Genomic DNA, 23,505 nt, shown 5'->3' with positions numbered 1-23,505 from the left:
TTTAAAACTACAAAAAGAATTTTTAAAAAATATTTTTGAAGACAATTTTAACTACTATTTATGTAAACATTAAATAAAAAATATATATGCTTTTCAAGACAAAAGAAATCATTATTAACACCTAAAATAATATTAAAATAAAAATAATTATTTAAACAAACGAAACTTTAAGAAAAAGAACATTAAAATGTCTGAGAATATAAAAAATATAAAAAGGGTTATAAACCGAAAAAGAAAAATAACAAAAGACAAAAAGAGTACAAATGAAGTAGATAAATCTAAACGAATGAGATTTGTTCATGACCTCACATCAACATTAAATTTGCATAATGTTCATGAAATTAGTGGTAATAATGAAATAAATATCCCTTCAACAAGTGAAAGCAATATAAATTTAACGCACGAACATAACATCAGCAACAATAATAATAATTTTAATCGCATTCATCAACAAAATGATATTGATAATCTTTTAGAAAATGAACTTACATCAACATTAAATTTGCATAATGTTCATGAAATTAATGGTAATAATGAAATAAATATCCCTTCAACAAGTGAAAGCAATATAAATTTAACGCACGAACATAACATCAGCAACAATAATAATAATTTTAATCGCATTCATCAACAAAATGATATTGATAATCTTTTAGAAAATGCTAGACTTAATAAAATTTTAGAACATTACTTGGGTGATATGAATGTGTTATGTACTCACTGTAAAGCAAAACACTTTAAAGCAGAGAAAGTAGGTAAAAAGGGAAATTCTTTTAACGATTGCTGCAGTCATGGCAAAGTAGTCTTAGATCCATTACCAGATCCACCAGAAATTTTAAAAAATTTGTTTGAAGGCACTCATCCATTATCGAATCACTTTTACAGTAACATACGAAAATACAATAATTCATTTTCATTTGCTTCTTTCAATGCTAATTTGATAGAATTTAATAACAGACGGCCTGGACCTTTTTGCTTTAAAATTCAAGGACAAATCTATTATCAAATTAATACATCTTTATATCCTTCTAATGATGAAATGCCCAGTTTCGGACAACTTTTCATAATTGACACGAATGAAGCTACCGATTATAGAATGAATATGAATTCTGCATTAAATGCAGAAATTTTGAGTGCAATTGACAATGCAATGAGACAATGTAATACTTTCGCAAATGCGTATCAAATGATGAAGGAAGAATTGGATTCTATGACAGTCGAAAATAATGGTAACGAACCTGAATTACAACTGTTGTTTACATTAAAAAAAGGACAAGATAAAAGACGTTACAATTTTCAAAGAGTTAATGAAGTTGCTGCAATTTTTTCCACTACTGCAGATGGTGAAATTCCGGAATCGTATGTTACAATACGTAACAAAAATACTAAGGATTTACAATATGTTAGCTCAATGGATGCTAATGTTGAACCATGGACCTATCCATTATTCTATTCTCACGGGACAAAAGGTTGGTGTGATAATCTAAAAATGGTTGGCAGTAATCGTAGAGTAACTAGAAATGCTTACATTAAATACCGAATGGCTATTCGAAATGAAACAAATTACATTTTGATGGGAAGACGTTTATTTCAACAATGGACTGTTGATAACTATGTTAAAGTAGAAAAAGATAAAATGAATTATTTAAGAAGCAATCAAAAACAATTGAGAGCTGATACATATGAAAGTCTCTTACAACACTTGGAGAAAACTGCAGAAAATACAAGCAGTCGTGTTGGAAAAGTAATTGTTCTACCCTCTACTTATGCAGAATCACCAAGAAATATGTTACAAAATTATCAAGATGCAATGACCATAGTATGGAAATTTGGTAAACCTGATTTATTTATTACAATGACTTGCAATCCAAAGTGGAGAGAAATTACAGAAAATTTGTTGGATGGACAAACTGCTTCTGATAGACCTGATTTAGTGGCTCGTGTTTTTGAATTAAAAAAAGAAGAACTCCTTAACATAATAGTTAAAGAAAAATTATTTGGTGAATTGCAAGCTTACGTTTACGTTGTTGAATACCAAAAACGTGGATTACCACATGTTCATTTATTGAATAATTTAAAACCCAATTCTAAAATTACAACTCCTGAAATTGTAGATAAATTTATTTCAGCTGAAATTCCTCATCCAACAGATAATCCAAGATTACATAACATCATTGATGCCAATATGATTCATGGTCCTTGCGGAGACTGGTGCTTAGATAAAAATGGCAAATGTTCAAAAAATTAACCAAAACAATTTAATGATCAAACGACTATGGATGAAGACGGTTATCCCCACTATAGACGACGAAATACTGAGACATATAATCGTCGTGATGGATTTCAATATGATAATCAACGCGTTGTACCCCATAATAAAGAACTCTTATTGAGATTAAATTGCCATATTAACGTAGAAGTAGTTACAAGTATTAAAGCAGTAAAATATCTGTATAAATATATTTACAAAGGACACGATGCTGCTGCTGTTGTCATTCAAGAAACACAAAACAATGATAATAATAATCAAGAATTAGGGGTTATTGAACATGATGAAATTAAAAATTATGTTGAAACTCGCTATGTTAGCCCAACTGAAGCATGTGGCCGTATATTAAGCAACAATTTGCAAGGAAAAAGTCATACAATTTATCGACTTCCTATTCACTTGCCAAACCAGCAAACAGTTGTTATAAATAATGTAGATGATCAAAATTCAGTTAGATCTGCGTTAAATAAATCTACAGAACTCACAGAGTATTTCTCTTTAAATCAACGAGATGCAACAGTCAAAAATTTTACATATTCTGAAATTCCTTTACATTATGTATTTCAAAGAAACAAAAATTTATCTAATGCTCTCACATGGCAAAAACGCAAACAACATTTTAACACTTTAGGTCGTATGTATTCTGTGAGTCTCTCACAAATTGAATTATTTCATTTAAGATTACTATTAATTACAGTAAAAGGAGCTACAAGTTTTGAAAATTTAAAAACAGTCGATGGTATAGTACATAATTCTTTGGTTTCAACGTGCTTAGCATTAGGTTTAATTGAAGATGATGATGAATGGAAAAATGCTTTGCATGAAGCAGAAGTTTGGATAATGCCCAGACAGTTAAGGCAATTATTTGTAAGAATTTTAATTCATTGTCAACCTTTACGACCGGAAGAACTATGGGAAGAGTTTAAAGTTGCTTTATCTCAAGACTACTCGAAAACAATGTCTGACATTTTTGCACAAAAAAAAGCGTACATTCAAATCAATACATTGCTTATTAATGAAAATTCAAGTCTAACATGTTTTCCGTCAATGCTACAAATAACAGAAACAGAAGATGACATTGAAAATGAAATATTAATAGAACAACACAAAGAAATTAGTACTAAACAATATGAAAATCTTAATGAAAAACAAAAAGAAATTGTAGATATTGTTTTAGAAACAGTTGATGATGAACAAATGATTGATAATAACAGAAAAAGATGTTACTTTATTAATGGAGTTGGAGGATCCGGCAAAACATTTGTTTACACAACTTTGATTCATTTATTAGAAAGTAAAGGAAAAAAAGTTTGTACTATGGCTTTCACAGGAATTGCAGCTACATTATTGCCGCATGGTAAAACTGTTCACAGGACTTTTAAATTACCAATTGCAATTTATAGTGATTCATCTTTGACTATTAAAGCACAATCCAAAGAAGCAGAGTATTTAAAAAGTATAGACGTATTTTTTTGGGATGAAGCACCAATGGCTCCAAGGCATGCTCTACAATTAGTAGATCGCAATTTAAGGGATATAATGAACAACGATAAACCGTTTGGAGGTAAGATAATGATACTTGGAGGCGATTTTCGACAATTGTTGCCAGTCAAACAGAATGCCACTCGCAGTGAATTGGTCAATCTCTGTATTAAGTACAGTCGTGTGTGGTCTGCTTTTTTTAAATTTTCTTTGACAGAAAATATGCGAGCTTTACCACATGAAAAAGAATTTTCATCATTTTTATTACAAGTTGGAAATGGAACGGCTAACCAGAATGAAAATGACTTAAGAATACCAGAAAATTGTATAGCTCCTCCAAACACAGATATTGCAAAAGATACCTATGGAAATGTAATTAAAAACAAAGAATTCGAAAAATTAACTAAAATGGCAATATTGTCAGCTCGCAATGTTGACGTAGATGATATTAATAAATCAGTAGTTGAATTATTAGATGTGTCAACAGATAAAATTTATACCAGTATTAATACTGTTAAAAATTGCGATAATAGTGAGATTGGTGAAGCCCTTCTACCTGAATATTTAGAGACATTAAATCCTCCAAATTTACCACCACATGAATTGCGATTAAGAATTAATACAGTTGTTATGTTAATCAGAAATCTTTCTATAAATGAAGGGCTATGCAATGGCACAAGATTGCAAGTTTTGGAATTAAAAAATCACTTATTAAAGTGCAAAATTTTAACTGGAGATAAATGTGGTAATATAGTGTTTATTAATCGAATAACTTTATACAGTGATGAGCGGTACCCTTTTGAATTTGGACGCAGACAATTTCCAATTAAAATTGCATTTGCAATGACTATCAACAAATCACAAGGGCAAACTTTTGACAAAATAGGAATAGATCTAAGGCGAGACGTTTTTAATCATGGGCAACTTTATGTTGCATTATCACGTGTTCGTTCTTGGTCATCACTCAAAATATATTTAGGAGACCAAAGGGAAAATAATGTAGTAAAGAATATTGTTTTTCAAGAAATTTTTTATAATTGAAAAAAAAAATTTTTAATTAAATTATTTTAAAGGTCATATAACATTTAACAAAACATTCGATATTTAACATTTAAAAACAAAATAATAAATATTATTGATTACAGAGTACATTAACCTTCTTTAAAATCAAATTATGAATTCATATTTATATATTATATACATAAAAAGAATGTGAAATATTTTTTTTCATTTATATAACAATATCTGCAAAGTAACAAAATTGTTGAACACAAAAGAGTTGTGATACTAAGTAAAAAATAATTAAATTTTATATAATTAATACTTAAAAAATTAATAACCTAATTAAAAGAAAATATATTTTTAACATAAAAAGTATTATATTATCGTATAAAAAATTAAGTCAAAATATAAATGAATAATTAAATTAATAATTGAACTGAATGGACAAAGAATAGAAGCAAACGAAGACGGCCGAAGGCCGTCAGAGGCGCTAGTGAATTTATAATTTAATACCATTTACAGTGAATATATATATATATATATACACTACGAATCAGTGGTAAGCATGAGTGCGAGTGAGATTGAAACAAATTACACATAGGAGCGTTATTGTCGCACTACTTTTCGAATAGAGACCAGATATTTTTTATTCATCATTTACTTTTTTCGTCGTATAAGTATCAATTAAGAAATAGTGAGTTGTTTTATTGAACAATCAGTGAACTGAAAGTGAATCAGTGTAAGTGCATTTTTTCAATATCATAGAACATTCAGTGAACTGCAAGTAAATTAGTGTAAGTAAATTTTTTTTAATAGTAAGAAATTTGAATTTTTTGTTGATTACAGTAATATATATTTTTTTATTTTGAAGTGATTATAAGTCATTCAAAAAATGTAAATAATGCTTAAATATATCATGAATATTATGTAAATAAATCTTTATTATTAAAAAGTGTTTTTTAAAATATTTTTGACATTTGGATACAAGGAAATTGAAAATAAAGAATGAAGGCAAAATTGAAAACAAAGAAATGTGAGAAAACTTGAAATGGAAATGGACATTTAAAATTAAATTGGATTATCATATATTTCATATTTCTATTTTTTGAATAAAAAAGAAGTTATTTATTTAAAAGTGGTTTTCATCTTGTTTGTCAAATTTATAAAATAAAAATCATGGCTTATAAGAAAGAACTAGTTAGTTTAAGTGATGAAAATTATAATATAATAGATAATAAAAATGCAATGTTGAATGATGATCATATGCATGAATTTCAAAAGCTTTTAGCAAGACAATCAAGTATGTTATATAATATGCAAAGTACTTTATGTGTACAAGTACTTGATAATTCCAATCGATAAAAATAAGAGACACATTCAAATTCTTTTTAGTGGTTCTTTCAAATCTGGTCACTGGATTTGCACTTACTATGATGGAATAAGACTTTATATTTTTGATAGTCTTAACAAAGACTCTTTAAATGAGGATCAAATGAGCTATTTAATTAGATTATATCCATTTAAACCACCTTTGGTATTTTCAAAAGTTAACCAACAACCGTTAGGCAGTGTTGATTGTGGAGTATTTGCAATAGCATTTGCAACATAATTATTTTTTAATGAAATGCCAAACACTCTTTCTTATGATTATTATCACATGAGAAATCATTTGAAGTTAATTTTTAAAAACAACCATTCAAGTCGTTTTCCGACTATAATAAATTCTATTAATCCACGTTTAATTGTTAAGTATAATTAGGAGTGTCTTCTAAGTGATCCAGTTGAAGAACTCTTATGTGGAAAAATAAACCCTAATAAAATTAATGATCAAGAAATTCCCTGTGCAAGAATTTTAAATAGTGCAAAGGACATTAATAATCATTCAGACACGAAACACTATTGTGACGTACTTAAATCGAAAAGTAAAATAAAACATTTATTTCATTTAGATAAAGTAGATTTTTTCTCTAAAAAAATGCAAACAAGTCAGTTAGAATTTTAAGGACAACATGTGAATAAGAGGCAGTTTGAATTTATCAATAATGAAATAGACTTCTTTCATAAAAAAGGCAATGTACAATGTCAAAAAGAATTTAGAGAAGGATTACTTAAACATAAAGATTTGTCCAGTCAAGTTAATGATTTTAATGATGATGAATTTCAAAAAAATTATCATAAGAATCAAAACTTGATACTTAGTACACAAAAATCAATTGTTCCTTTGCCAAGCATATCCAATGACAATATTATTCATGAATCAAATTCTAATGTAAATTATCTGGGAAAAATGAATTATTATTGCAATCATTGTCAAGCTAAGCATTTTAAAGATGAAAGAGTTAGTGGTAAACAAGATAGTTTTAATGACTGTTGTGGTCATGGTGGTGTTATATTGTCATCAGTGCAATACCCAGAACATTTAAGAATATTGTTGGAAGGACTTCATACAAAGTCAGGTCATTTTAAAACGAATATAAGACTGTATAATAATTCTTTTTCTTTTGCATCTTTAAATGCTAACGGAATTAATTTTAATAACAGAAGAAGGGGACCATTTTGTTACAAAATACAAGGTCAAATATATTACCAAATTAATAGTGCTTTATTTTCGGATAAAGGTGAAGACCCATGTTTTGGTCAATTGTTTATTTATGATCCTGAAGAATAAATTTGTTATAGATTAAAAAGTAACGAAAATTTGGATGAAGAACTTTTACAAACTATAGAAAATATTATGACAACTTCAAATGTATACACAAAATCTTTTATGATGATGTCAGAAGTAATTAAAATAGAAGCTGAATTGGCAAGACAAAATAATGAAGATATTCCAGAGTTAGAACTATTATTTACGTTGAAAAAAGGATTTGATAAAAAAAGGTATAATTTTCAAAGTTTCAATGAAGTTGCTGCTATTTTTAATATAAATTCAGAAGGAGAAATACCAGAATCCTATGTAACAGTTTATAACAAGTCTACTAAGGAATTAAAATCAGTGAGTAATTTAGATCTGAATGTTGAGCCATGGATCTATCCCATATTTTATCCACTTGGAAATAGAGGTTATAATATTAATATGATTCGTAGCGATAGTGATTTTAGAAGTAGAAACCATACTATTTCTAGGTCTGCCTATTGTAAATACAAAATTGCTGTAAGAGATAAGGAATTCAATCAATTTTTATATGGGGGAAGATTGTTTCAACAATGGGTAGTAGACAATTATGTAAAAATAGAGAAAGATAGATTGCGATTTTGTTCAAACAATCAAACTCACTTGAGAAGTGAAACATATCAAGGACTAATCGATCATTTACAAAATCATGATTTAGAAAATGATGTACATGTTGGAAAAATGATTATACTGCCTTCCACTTTTATAGGATCACCTCGTAATATGATGCAACAATATCAGGATGCCATGGCTATTGTTAATCGACATGGTAGACCGGATTCATTTATTACAATGACATGTAATCCAAATCGGAAAGAGATAAAGGAAAATTTATTACCTCACCAAACTGCTGCTGATAGACCTGATATTGTAACTAGGGTTTTTGCATTAAAAGGAAAACATCTACTATAACATATTGTTGACAATAAGTTGTTTGGAGAAGTCAAGTTGTATGTTTATTTTATTGAATTTTTAAAGCGAAGATTGCCACATATTTATTTGTTAGTTATATTGAAGGAAAATTCTAAAATATTAACTGTTGAAAGTGTAGATCGTTAAAAATAAAACGTATGAACGACCAAATGGATTCTTTGTTGATAATTCTAATGTGGTTCCATATAGTCCTATACTTTCAGAAATATTTAATTGTCACATAAATGTGGAAATAGTTTCAAGTATCAAATCTGTTAAATATTTATATAAATATATTTTCAAGGGTCGTGATGCTGCATCTATTATTATAACAAATGAGAATGGTGAGGTAACTGTTAATCACAATGAAATTAATCATTATGAAGAAAATAGGTATGTAGGTCCAGTTGAGGCAGTTTGGAGAATTTTAAGTAAACCTTTGGGGAAAAAGAGCCATAGCATTAATCGTTTACCAATACATTTACCAAATGAGCAGAATATTATCATTCGCGAAGGGAAAAAAAATAACAATGTTTCTTTGGATTTGCAAAAAAATACAAAATTGATGGATTTTTTTAAACTTAATGAACGTGATAGTACTGTTCGTCAGTATTATTATTCAGAAATACCACAACATTATACGTGGGTGATGAAATCTCTTGAATGGAAAAAAAGAATTCGTAAGGAAAAAGTATTAGGAAGAATCTATTCAGTAAATCCACGTCAATTGGGGTTATTTCACCTCAGATTATTGTTGCTTACGGTAAAAGGGGTAACTTCTTTCCAAAGTTTGAGAACAGTGAATGGAGTTGTTCATGAATCTTTTACATCCGCCTGTTTGGCATTAGGACTTATAGAAGATGATAGTGAGTGGATTAGGACAATACTACTTTATGGATGATGCCTCATTCACTTCGACAATTATTTGTAAGAATTCTAATTCATTGTCATCCTGTACACCCTGAAAAACTTTGGGAACAATTTAAGGGGCAAATGTCAGAAGATTATTCAAAAAATTCAAAAATTGACAATATTGAAGCTGAAAAACAGCTTATAATCATATAAAATCAATGTTATTAAATGAAGGACAAAATTTAACTGATTTTCAGGGATTATTAGACATAGATGACAGTTTTTCTGTGCAGGTTGATGATATGAATATTTTTGAACATATCAAGATAGGAGAGTAGAATTATACTAAATTAAATATTAAACAAAAAAATATAGTTGATTATATACTTGAAGTCATAAAAGATTCTTCTTTTAATAGTTCTAAATGCTTGTATATTAATGGCTCTGGAGGATCTGGAAAAACTTTTTTATATATAACCTTATGGCATTTATTAAAAAGTAAAGGAATAAATGTTTGCAATATGGCATTTACAGGCATTGCTGCTACACTGCTTCCTAACGGGAAAACTGTTCATAAAGTCTTAGGCTTACCTGTTCCACTGTACAGTGATTCATCTTCAAACTTCTCAGGTATGTGAAAAGCACAATTCTGAATATTTTTTAAAAAAACCTTTTGGAAAATATTCAGAATAACACAGACTCTGTCTGTTATGTGCGAAAAATTCAAAATTTTGCGTATAAAACGTTTTTTAAACAATGTTTAAGTTGGTTGTCACAAGTAAGGAAAAATACACGAATTGCTTATATGTAGGCATTGTTTAAAAAACGTTTTAAACGCAAAATTTTGAATTTTTCGCACATAACAGACAGAGTCTGTGTTATTCTGAATATTTTCCAAAAGGTTTTTTTAAAAAATATTCAAAATTGTGCTTTTCACATACCTGAGTAGTTTGCGTGTCATGCGCCATAATTTGTGACCTTAACATTGTTTAAAAAAAGTTTTAAACGCAAAATTTTGAATTTTCCGCACATAACAGACAGAGTCTATGTTATTCTGAACATTTTCCAAAAGGTTTTTTTAAAAAATATTCAAAATTGTGCTTTTCACATACCTGAGAAGTTTGCGTGTCATGAGCCATGATTTGTGACGTCACGAAGGTTCAAATGCTCTTAATGTTTTCGGGGTAGCTGATTACGAATCTGATGTCACAATTAAAAAATTTAAAATGGCGGATCCAATTTGGCGGCCGAATTTTAAAAAATCGTCCATTTCGTTTGAAACTTGTTACTCGGAGGTTTTCGGGGTCGCTGATTACGAATCTTATGTCAGAATTGAAAAATTCAAAATAGCGGATCCAATATGGCGTCCGAATTTGAAAATAATCGTCCAATTCGTTTGAAACTTGTTACTCGGGGGTTTTTAGGGTTGCTGATTACGAATCTGATGTCAGAAATAAGAAATTTAAAATGGCGGATTAAAAAAGACTATTAGAAATGTTTTAAACTTGTTACTCTGAGCTTTTTAAGTTGCCGATCACGAATTTGTCACGAGAGATTAAAGAAAAAATATTAATAAAAAAATCATTTGTATGGATCTTGTAAATTATAGGTTTTCGTATTCAAAATATTTTTTGCAGTTACTCATTACCACTCTAGTATTGGATAACTGCGAGTGATGTGGTTGCATTTGAGTACCTAAATACTACTAGCTTCTTGTCTGAAGTAACTATGAATGAGTGTGCTGATTGGATTTTTGTAACAGAAGGAGCTTTGGAAAATCTTTTATTATATGAACGCTTAATTATTTCATGGTCTTGTTTTGTATAATAGATAAATCGTGTCGTTTTAATGTGCTCTCTAGCCCATGTAAATAGACTAGTGACATTCAAAATAGCATCGAATCGATTGGTATATACAAAGTATAGATTTGATTGACATTTGTGACCGACCACGACAAAACAAGGCTTAGCTCCCAAAAAATCAATTTTGAGTTTTTGATGCTAATCGATAGACTTTAAGTTGCTCTTTCACATGCAAAAGTCAGAAATTGTTTATGTCAATTACTTTTGACACTATAACGTTCTAAAGACGGGCATGCCAAGCGTGTTCCTTGTTTCTGCTTCTACTTTAAGGAGGCTATAGGGATAATAGATCTGATATTACCAATTTAATGAAACTTGGTCCACTACTAGATAAAGGTTTCAAAAAAATGTTGTTAAATTTTTGAAACCACTAGGTACTTGTGAAAAAAGTTATGAGTGTTTTTGTTCTTTAACATTTAACATTGAGTCTTATGGGAATTGAGTACTATCTCATACATATTTGTTCACCACAAATTACCTTATATTAAGAAATTGATGAAACTTTTTTTAATACAAAACAGATATATAATGATTAAATATCCGTTTAAAAAAGGGTCATTAGGTTCTTGTGAGAGTAGCCATAAATTAATTTGTAACAATATTTCACGTTTTATACGTTAAATTGAACAGCTGTCAGAACGTCTGGCAACGTTGCACACTTGATCATGCATATTATACGTTAATTTTGCGCGCTAAATTTTAAAATGTTGATTCTGATAGCACGTATAAAATACGTTATATTTAAAAAGAAAATAAAAGTTAATAAATAAAATTGATTATACATTTTTAAAATTAAATTAAAGTTAATTAAATAGAGGGATAATTGTTTTATTAAAGTAAACAAGTCATAAAGCAACCATTTGCAACTCGACTGACGTAATGTGGTGTTGCCAGACGTTTCACAGTACCGAGAAAGTCAAATCATAAAATAATGGTTTCTGTTTTGATTTATTCAGTCAATCCCTATAACCTCCTTAATCGCTTGCCATGTGAAATTTACTTTTGGGAGCTAAGCCTTGTTCTGTCGTGGGCGATCACATTTAAAGAATTAATGAATATTAAAAAATCAAAATTTCACATTTTAGCTAAAAAATTTTGTGTTTTTTTAAATTCCAGTTAATAAATAAAATAATTGAATTCCTTGCATTAAAACGAATCGATTCGTATATATAATATAAAGTATATGTTACACCCAAAATGAATTGAAATTTTCTTAATTGAGTCGCCGGAAAGTAAAACCACACATAAAATTCTGACTCCCATTGAATTAACATGGCCATCAGAATTTTTTGTGTGGTTTTACTTTCCGGCGACTCAATTTTCCAAAATTTTTTATTAATTTACATCAATTTTTAACTCGAAATATTTAAATTCAATCAATTGAATTAGAAAAATTTATAGCTTCCTCCACGAGGAAGCAAATTTTTTGCTTTACACAATGAGGAAGCAAAATGTTTATGAAATAAACGTAAAGGATCCCCTCTTTGTTTAAGTTTCAACATAATCAATTTCTTATTTCTGATATCAGATTTGTAATCAGCGACCCTGAAAACCCCCGAGTAACAAATTTCAAACGAATTGGACGATTTGTTTTTAATTCGGCCGCCATATTGGATCTGCCATTTTGAATTTTTTAATTCTGACATAAGATTCGTAATCAGCGACCCCGAAAACCCCCGAATAACAAGTTTTAAACGAAATGGACGATTTTTTAAAATTCCGACGCCATATTGGATCAGCCATTTTGAATTTTTTAATTGTGACATCAGATTCGTAATCAGCGACCCCGAAAACATTAAAAACAACTATGACTTTAGAATTTAAAATTTTTGTCTTTAAATCAGAAATTTTTTTACTTACGCATTTCCATTTATGATGGTTTATAATTGTTATAACAAAAGCATTATTATAAATTTATTAATTTGCCACTCATTTTTTGAAACTTTACATGTGTACGAACATTTTCATATACTATAAGTTTATTTATATTGCGTATAATTTATATGTGGAGTAGACTTTGTTTTAATAAAAAATTAAATACCAATCGAATTTTATTTTGTTTTCAAATATTAAAACAAAAGTAAAATTCGACTTTTGTAAACGTCATTAAGGGGAGGCACCGGTGAAATTTCAACACATCGTAAAATACGTTGTTCAGAGGTGTCAATTTTTTTTCTGGCATTGTTTGGGATGCAAAAACAGGCAAAAGTCTCAAAATTTAAAAAAAAATTTTTTTGTCGATTTTAGAATTTTTATTTTTGTCAAAAATGAAAAATTTTTAATATCCATGCGTAATTTTGTTCAAAATTGTATAAAAAGCTTGTAAAAAAATTGACATAAAAAAATATTAAAAATTGTAAGAGTAGATAGACTTTTTAGTCATGAATTTTAGTATTTAAGCATTAAAATAATTTTTAAATTGAAATAAAATTAATTTTTATAACTTATTATGCATTTTAGCACTCAAAAATATAGATTCTTCGATCTAAAATATTCCTGCACCATAAACTGGTCCCTCTGATTCTAAAATATTTCTATCTCTTCGATTTTGTGCTAAAGCCATCTCTCGACGAGCATTTTTAAATTTCTCAGACATTTTTTCCAAACTTCTCGCTAGTTGTTTACCATCACGGTTTCTTGACATTGTTACTGTATTTGGACCACCCAATAGTCCTGCTTGTTCTATAATTTCAGTTACAGTCCTTCGATTTCCGACGTTGTATATGCATATTGCTATTGAAGCTGCGATCTGGACCCTTGATTTTGAAACAAATATTTCTTTGGGACACTTATTCCAAATCGTGCTATGCAAACTTTCATTAGCATTTTGCGTAAGACATCGAGAACAGCGAATCAACAATGTATCATCAGTGAGCCTCTCATATAGAGGCAGTATTTTTGAAAAGCAAAGCTTATTGAGAGGCGTGTGTACATTCCTTGAATGAGGTCCTGGAGGTTTATTATTGGCAATTGCCGCCTGAAAAAAACACCATGAGTCTGGACCAACAGGACAATTGAAATGTTGGGGTTTTTTGTCAGTTGACACTGCATGATAAATTGTGGCGTATATGGCATTTTTCATTCCCTGTTTAGTAAAATCTTTAGTTAGTAATTACTTCAAAAATATAAAATTAAAAATTTTTTTGATATTGTGATAGAATTTTTGAACACCTTTCGCATTTGAAATAATCAGAAGAAACAAACAACAACATGAAATTGAAAAGGAGTAAATAAGTTATTAGAAAAACACAAAAAATAAATTTCTTGTATTATTTTCTCATATACACCTGAATGTTGCTTTTGTTTCGATATATTGCTTTTTTATAATACTCCGCTAGCTTTTCAATCGTAGAAATTTTCAACTGCCCATGACCTTTTCCACCAAGAGTAACTTTTCGAGCCTTTTCTTCTTTGACAATCTTCGTTAGTCCATTATAGAGTCTAGATATAAAGGCCAAAACATTGTATTTTCCTAAATACAATTATAAACAATAATTGAAAAAATGTTACCTTTTCCCAACATGATTTATACATTCTTCCTTTTCAAGTTGATACTCTTCACCATATATTTTCAGATTTTGAAGGAAATTGAATGTTTTTGAATCTCCATCTGAGAGCATAGTCGTCTTGATCGCTAGATCCAACCTTTTTTCTTTCGCTGTCTGATGCTTCTGGATCACATTCTGTTAGTAAATCTTGGTTTACTTCATAAGATTTTTTTGCCAGATTCCGACTTTCGTTCAAAACATTTTCCGTGACTTTGTGCAGACAATTTTCAAGGTATTTCACATAATCGTCAAAAGTGGACTGTGCAAAAGGAATCATATTCAAAAACGTAGAAAATTGTTCCAGGCTTGCATATCCTTTTCCAATGTATATAAATGCGGTAGCTAAACGTAAATTTATGTCAAAAAACGGACGAGTCGATTCTACGCGAGTTATACGTTTCGAAGTATAGGTTTCAGATTTTACATTTTCCAGGCCAAGATTCTTACAATCTTCACATTTTAGAATGAGCTTGTGTACAAATCCTTTTCGTTCATTTCCAAAATCAAATGTCAAAGAAGTTCCGTTGCATTCGGCGCATTTTACTTTGCATAATAAATTATTCAGCTGCGAGACATCAACAAATACATATTCACATTTACCGCTACTTTCAATATTTACTTGTTCTTTCAATGAGTCCAATTTATTTTGAATTCGAACATTTTTTACAGATGTTTTATCAAAATTTTCTTGGTTATTTTCCGAGACAGATTCAAACACAATTTCTTCGTTTTTACCTGAATTTTTATCGCTAACATTTTCTTCGTCTGTATCCTTGTTATCCCATCGTTTTTTCGCCAAATTTGCAAACCGAATCTCTCCTTTTTTTTAGGCATTTTTGTTTTCCTTTCTTATTTTGAAAAAATTATATCACGTGTCAATATTGACAAACCTATGAAACTGCACATTTTTGTTTATCAGGTTCTTGTTTTTCCTTGCTTCTAATAAAATTCATATTATTATTGAAACAATTGTAATTACATTTTCGTAAATTTTTATGGAAACATTGTTTGTGTCTCAACAGAGTTTGAATTATAGAAAGTAAAATGTAAAATTATCGAAAAATTCTACTTGTTGATTGTAGGTAGTTTTGCTGAACAATAGTGATATATGTTTAGTAAAAACATAATGACAAAACATAAAATATGAAAACAGAAATATTATTTGATCTCTAAAAGACGATATAATGCTTGTTATTAAAATTATAAAAGATTCAAACCTAGTTTATCGAAAATAGTATGATATCAACGGTATTTTTTAAAATAAGTTTATAACATTGAACTTGTAACTTTCCACACTGAAATTATGCAATAGAGATTAAATACTAACTTCAAATTTCCCTTCGAAACTATTTTTGGTGCAATAAAATTAAAATTCACAGCTAAAAAATCTATCTTCTCTTACAATTTTCAATATTTTTTTATGGCAATTTTTTTACTAGCTTTTTACACAATTTTGAACAAAATTACGCATGGATTTTAAAAACTTTTCATTTTTGACAAAAATAAAAATTCTAAAATCGACAAAAAATTTTTTTTTTTAATTTTGAGATTTTTGCCTGTTTTTGCATCCCAAATAATGCCAGAAAAAAATTGACACCTCTGAGAAACGTATTTTATGATGTGTTGAATTTTCACCGGTGCCTCCCCTTAAAAAGAATATATATATATATTAAATAATTAAAAAAAATATATATATATATATATATAACTTTTACATCTTACCCAAAATTAATAGAAATTTATTATATTTTAATTTTTCTAACAATTTTTTTTACTTCTTTAATGGTTATTATCTTCTCCCACTCTTTTTTTGTTTTTGACAAAAAAATTCAACCTTTTAAGTAGGATTCTTAGGTGAATATTAATAATATAATAAATATTAATAATACATATCAGCATTGTAGTAAAATAATAAATAAAGAGAACAATAACAACAATATTTATAAAATTAAATATTAATAAATAAAAAAATAATTAAAATAATAACTTTTGCATTGTACATTATTTTAACATAAGTTTCTTTTTTATAAATTGAATATTTTAATAATTTTTATAATTATGAACTTTGAAACGTTTGTAGATCTTACATATTGATGGAGCTTTTTCGCGCGTTCCCACCAAACCTGAATATAATTTCGGAAATACAAAGTACGAATTACAAATATTCAAAAGAACGTCTGTAATTTTGTACGGTAAATATGGTTCGATTGATGAACCATCTTTCGATATCGATCCAGTTAATATAAAAGACATAATTCATCATGAGGGTAAAAAAATCAGTAAGTTTTTAATAATACATATTTTTCAAATTAAAATTTTGTATTTAATTATATTAAGTTTTTCAATTTTTATTTTAGAAGTCTTCGGATATATTAAAACAAAATTTCAAGAAGAAAGAGTTGGAGTTTTAAAAAATTTTGGAACTTATGGTTGTGGTTCGGTAACAGATGGACAATACAAATTAGAAGTGAGGATTGCATCCTTCAATAACACTTTAAAGTGTAACAAGGGAGATCCTGTGAATCTGACTGGCAAAATTGATAGTCAAGGTAAAAATGTACAATTTAATAATAATATAAGAATTAGAGAATAGAATAAAATTTAAAAAAACAAATTTCTTGTTCTTTGTACAGTTTAAATTTAAATTAGTAAAAATTTAGTAATAAATTTTAAAAACAATCATAAATATTATTTATCTTTTGTACTTAAATATTTTAAAATTAAATATATAATGATGAATGAAAAAAGAAGTTTTTTTTATTCTTTGTACATTTGAAATTTAAATAAATGAATATTTACTAACTTAAATTTTAAGTGTAAAAAAACTTATAATAAAAATAAAATTAAAATTTTATGAAAAACAAGTTTTTTAAAATTTTTAGTACAGTTAAAATTTAAATTAGTAAACATTTATTTATTTAAATTTTAACTGTACAAAAAATAAAAAAAATTATAATAAAAATAAAATTGAAATAAATTTATGAAAAACAAGTTTTTTAAAATGTTTAGTACAGTTAAAATTTAAATTAGTAAACATTTATTTATTTAAATTTTAACTGTACAAAGAATAAAAAAAATTATAATAAAATTGAGATAAAAATAAAATAATGAAAAAACAAGTTTTTTATTCTTTGTACAGTTGTATTTATGTTTCATACAAAAGGGAAAAACAAATTTTTTTATTCTTTGTACATTATTTTCTTCTTAAAATCTTCTTCTTAAATCTTTATTAATTTAAGTTTTTATTTTACAAAGAATAAATAATTTCTTATAAAAGTAAAGTAAAATTAAATTCTTTAAAAAAACAAGTTTTTTTTATTCTTTTTGAAGTTGAAATTTAAATTAGTAGAAATTAACCAATTTAAATTTTAAGTACACAAATTATTAAAAAAAATTAGAATATAAATTGAATAATATTAAAAAAAATTAGTAAAAAACAATTTTTTTATTCTTTATTGTGATCTGAAATCATAGGAAATTATGGGGAAAATGACTCCGTTGCATCAGCCATCTTGATTTTTTATCTCTTTCTTCTACAGATATTTTAAAAAGGGTGAAACGAGAAATGGCTGACTCAACCCCATGTGCGAAATGTCAAGACTGACGATACAGCCCAACATTGGCCCAGTAATGTCTGCCGAAGTATGGCAAACGTTGCTGGACCAGTACTGGCGATCAATTCGTCCCATTATTGGGCCAATATTGGCACCAATTCTCGGTTACTATAATTTGCCATTATTGGGCCGAACTCTGTCCCATTACTGGGCCAATATTGGCACTGCGTCTCAGATACTCCAATTTGCCATAATTGGGTCGAACTCCGTCCCATTATTGGGACAATATTGGCACCGTTTCTCGATTATTCGAATTTGCCATTATTGGGCCTTCTCTGTCCCCTTACTGGGCCAATATTGGCTCATTGACGGCTGAAATGTTGAATTTATTTTGACAAGTAATTTTTTCCAAAGTTGGAACGAATCTTGGCCCAGTAATGGAGCATTAACGGCTGAAATGTTCCTAAAATGCAGCTTATCAAAACATTTTTGTGTTCAGATTCCCATATTCGCGCATAGTGTAGTGGTTAGCATGTCAGACTTCGGTGCGTTAGGTTGCGAGTTCGGTTCCCGCGAGCGTTACAAATTTTCAAATGTTTAAACAATTGTGCTTTCTGTCAGGACTTGAATTATAAATGTATAATGAATTAATTAGTTAATTAATTAACTTTAATTGTTTTAATTTTTTAAAGGAGCCAGAATTTATATGCAGCTGCAATCAGAGGAAGATGTTGAAACTTTGGAACAATGTGGTTTATCTCTTCAACAAATTCTTGGAGGTTTTCGAGAATTAAAAAGAGCGAACAGTGGACAAATAACAAAAGAAAAACCAGAAATTTAATCATTTAGAATGACCATTAATGATGATTTTTTTCATGAATGAAATTTTTTTACAATGTTAATTTTCATTTTTCTTTTGTTTTCAGTTAATTTGTGTTATTATTCATGAAAATTTTTGTTTATGTATTTAATTTTTCATTCAGTTAAATTTCATTTTATTTTTATTAAAGGAAATGTTGAATTTTTTTTTAAATCAAAGGTTTATTTTTCTTGTTGTAATAATTTGAAAAATGATTTTTATAAATAAAATATATGTGACCATCCACGAGAGATGGAACCTTAGCTCCAAAATTTATATTTCCCGGGAAATAATAAAAAGCGTTTAAAAAAGAAGCAGAAATAAGGAACTCCAAGAGTGGGGCTGAACTTGTGAAAAGTTCTCCTACTAATATTGACTTCTGGTGAACTAAGGACCCTTCTCTCGTGAACGGTTATATATGTTTAATCCAAAGCTTTATTAAAATATTTGAACTAAACACATCAATGTAGTACATTAATGTAATACATTGTAATATTATTGTGATGTTGCAGTAATATTACTGTAGTATCAGCTTAACTAAACGAAAAAATATTACAACATTCCGTATAAGAAGAATTTTTTAAAACATTTTTTTGTAATATTCCTTTTACATTACTGCAGCATTACAGTAATATTACCATATAATGTCATTCTCATAATTTCAATATCGCATTGAGTGGACATGTTAATATTATTGAAATTTCAATTTGATATTCTATTGTTGTATTCTAAAAACTACGTTTTTTATAAAATTTGTTGAAAAGGTAAGCAATAGGGTAGAGTGGGGCGAGATCACGATTTTTCCACTTTTTGAACTATATCTGTCGTCCACGTGCCGATAAAGACAAAAACCAAAAAAGGTTTGAAAGATAGACTCTTTGGCTACATTTTACTCCATAGACGGAAGTTCCAGTCTCTTCATTATTTCCAGCTACAGCCAATTTACGCTACCCTTGCAAGTGGCAATCTTGCCCCAATAGGTGGGGCGAGATCACCACTTATGTTTTTTTACAGTAAAAATTAAAAAATGATTTAAAAATCATTGGAAAACATAAAATAAGGGAGAGTCGGTAGTGGCGAGACACGTTTTGTTTTTTTGTTATAGCACTCACATTTTCAAGAACATCAAGTCTGTATATATATCCATGGACAGGTGTGACTCTATACTGCAAATTTAACTTATACAGTTACAGAACAGATATTGGAAAAAAAAGTTATTGCCGATTTACGATAATGTCTCGCGACTACCGACATAAAAAATCGTCCGTAGTGGCGAGACACTATCTTAAAATCAGAGTCTTCATCGTTCAAACGTAACAAAAAACAAAGGAATCAAAGAGAAAGAGTATAATAATTGATGCCTTTAAATCATAATATTATTTCATTCAATCATAAAAATACAGGCAAATATTTTTCTGATTGTGAGCCGCTAATCCATGTCACAGTTATTAAAAACAAATAAGCTTTTCTTCCTGTTCATCTTTTTTCAATTTAAACTATAGTTATGAAAAATATTGTCGACAAAACGTACAAAAATTATATCAAATTCATTAGGACATGTACAATATTATTAGATATAAAAAGCCACTGCCGACAACAAGTGTCTCGCCAATGCGGAAACAGCATTTTTCGGTAATGACGATGTACAATCCTATGCATCGAACAATAATTCATAGTGCTCTGGAAATTTTGAAGGAAACTTAAATACTAAAGACTCAAAATATTTAACCCTTCAGAAAATTCCGGAAATTTTTATATATTATCACTTATACCGATGGGAAATAAAACTTTTAAAATATCTTGAAACTGTTATTAACAGTATAGCGATATTTCGTACATCAAAAACGTATGCATCATATTGAAAAGTTAAAGCACAATAAAACTTGTCTTTCAGGCCAGAAGTGCAAGCACAGTCAGTTCAGCTGTCTGAAATATCCTAATGTCTCGCCACACAGGCTGTCTCGCCACTGCGGACAACGCCCTAAATAAACTATTTCATAACAATAAATTTCTTCTAGATAATGAAATCTTTTATAATTAACAATTAAAAATTAATTAAAATTTTTTGCAGTTTTCAGAGTTTGACGCTTTCATTGTTAGAATTGAAATTGTGTTTGGGCTTTCTGACCACAAATTTGTTATATAAAATAAAATCTTTTATAAATAATAATTAAAAATTAAATAAAGACTTATAAAATGCGTGATGGTGATCTCGCCCCAAGTGTATGTATTAACATAAAAATATAATAACTCTTAAAACACTTAAAAAATTGCAAAATAAACCACACCATCACATTCAGAGGGTCGATTCCGTAACTTTCCCACATCCCACATCCCACATCCCACTTCTCACTTCCCACTTCCCACATCCCACTTTCCCACATCTCACTTCCCACATCCCACTTTCCCACATCTCACTTCCCACATCTCACTTCCCACTTTCCCTCATCTCACTTCCCACATCTCACTTCCAACTTCCTACTTTCTTACTTTTTCACATTTTCAATTTCTCACTATCCACTTTTTCTTTTTCTACTTCCCACTTCCTACTTTCCCACTTTTTTACTTTCTCATTATCCACTTTCTCACTTTTCCACTTTATATTTTTCACTTTCCACTTCCCACATCCCACTTTCCCACATCTCACTTCCCACTTACCCACATCTCACTTCCCACATCCCACTTTTTCATATCTCACTTCCCACTTACCCACATCTCACTTCCCACTTCCCACTTTCCCTCATCTCACTTCCAACTTCCTACTTTCTTACTTTTTCACATTTTCAATTTCTCACTGTCCACTTTTTCTTTTTCTACTTCCCACTTCCTACTTTCCCACTTTTTTACTTTCTCATTATCCACTTTCCACTTTCTCACTTTTCCACTTCATATTTTTCACTTTCCACTTTCCCATTTCCCACTTCCTCACATTTCTACTTTCTCACTTTCTACTTCACAAATCCTACTTTCCCACCTTTTAATATTTCCACTTTCTCAGTTTCTCACTTTTTCACTTTCTCACTTCCCATTTTCCACTTCCCACTTTCCCATTTCCTAATTTCCCACTTTTTCACTTTCCCATTTCCCACTTCCAAATTTCTTACTTTTTTACATTTCCACGTTCTCACTTTCTACTTCCCACATCCTACTTTTAATATTTCCACTTTCTCACTTCCCATTTTTCACTTCCCACTTTCTCATTTTTCTACTTTCCCATTTCCCACTTCCAAATTTCTCACTTTTTTACATTTCCATTTTCTCACTTTCTACTTCCCATTTTTCACTTTCCACTTTCTCACATCCTATTTTCCACTTTCCATTTTCTAACTTTTTCACTTTTTCATTTTTCTCCTTTATCACTATCCACTTTCTCACTTTCTATTTCCAACTTTCTCATTTCACGCCTTTTGTAATAATTTTGACTATATCCTATTTAAAAGTTTCTAGATATGCACAGAAATTACAAATTCCTTAGGTTTTGCTTTGTAAGTAAACAAAATTACTTTTTATTTTTTTCCAATTACATAAAACTGATTTTTATTATAAATTAAAAGTTTTTTTATTGCTTTTGGAATACAATTTTTGTAAACATAATATTTGCAAACTGATTAAAAAAAACATGGACTGTAAACGAAATTTTAACGAATTTTTTCTGCGTACAATATTCTTGAATTCTTGTCTTAGGTTTTAGATTTTATTTTTTTAAATTATCTCTAATTTCTTGCATAACAAATAGTTTTTTCATTTCTACGTCTTGAATAAATTTATAATGCTCTGTTAGTATTTTTAATTTTTTCTGTTTGTAAATTGAAATTTCCTCTCTGTTTCTTTTTCTTTCCAATAAGTCCTCTCTATTTAATTTAATGAAAAAAATCAATTTTCTTTTACGAAAAGCTGCATAAGTAAATTACAATTACCTTTTTTTTGATAAATAGTTTTGTAAAGTAAAAATTCAAAGAAGAATTCTGAGGGTGCATGGAATTATTTTGTTTATCTTATTCTCTGTAAACTGAGAATCACAAACAGGTACCCCGTTTTTTAATTTTCCAAAATACTATTTTTGGTTACAGTAATTTTAAAATTATTTTTATACCGTAATCAACTTTTGATGCTTTTGTTTGTTTCATTTCCTACCCAATTTTCGGTTTCTCTGAGTTTCCAAATTCTTTTTCAAATTCTTTGAAATATCGATTCTTTTTCTCTCCTATAGTTTCTTTGACAATTTCACCAGATTTCTTTCTTATTGTCAGAGGTTTTTCTTTTTCAACTTTTCTTTTATCTTCCTTTTCTTTTTTCACATCCACTTTTTCTTCATCATCATAATTACTATCAGTGTTTTTATAATCATGACTATCCTCTTCTTCAACTTCTTCTTCCTCAGAATCAGTTAAAGCGATTTCTACAAATGAAAATATTTTTATACCTTATACAGTTAAGTTGCTGCTTTTAATAATTGTTTCTCAATAACTCTTATCAAATGTCTTAGGATCT

General features: G+C 28.8%; 2 protein-coding genes across 2 annotated transcripts in view; one reads left to right on the top strand and one right to left on the bottom strand.

Moving 5' to 3' along the window:
* The window catches only part of LOC127277674 (leucine-rich repeat LGI family member 3-like), a 380,758-nt gene that overhangs the window by 307,531 nt on the left and 49,722 nt on the right, over positions 1–23,505 (bottom strand). The window lies entirely within an intron of this gene.
* LOC127277677 (uncharacterized) lies at positions 287–2,248 on the top strand. The gene has a single exon (XM_051298974.1). The coding sequence runs from the start codon at positions 287–289 to the stop codon at positions 2,246–2,248; it is 1,962 nt and encodes a 653-aa protein (XP_051154931.1).

Source organism: Leptopilina boulardi, unplaced genomic scaffold (assembly GCF_019393585.1).
Source record: "Leptopilina boulardi isolate dan_hultmark-lab unplaced genomic scaffold, ZJU_Lbou_2.1 LbouV2_173, whole genome shotgun sequence".
NCBI lineage: Eukaryota > Metazoa > Arthropoda > Insecta > Hymenoptera > Figitidae > Leptopilina > Leptopilina boulardi.
This window is presented reverse-complemented; position numbering and strand designations above follow the sequence as displayed.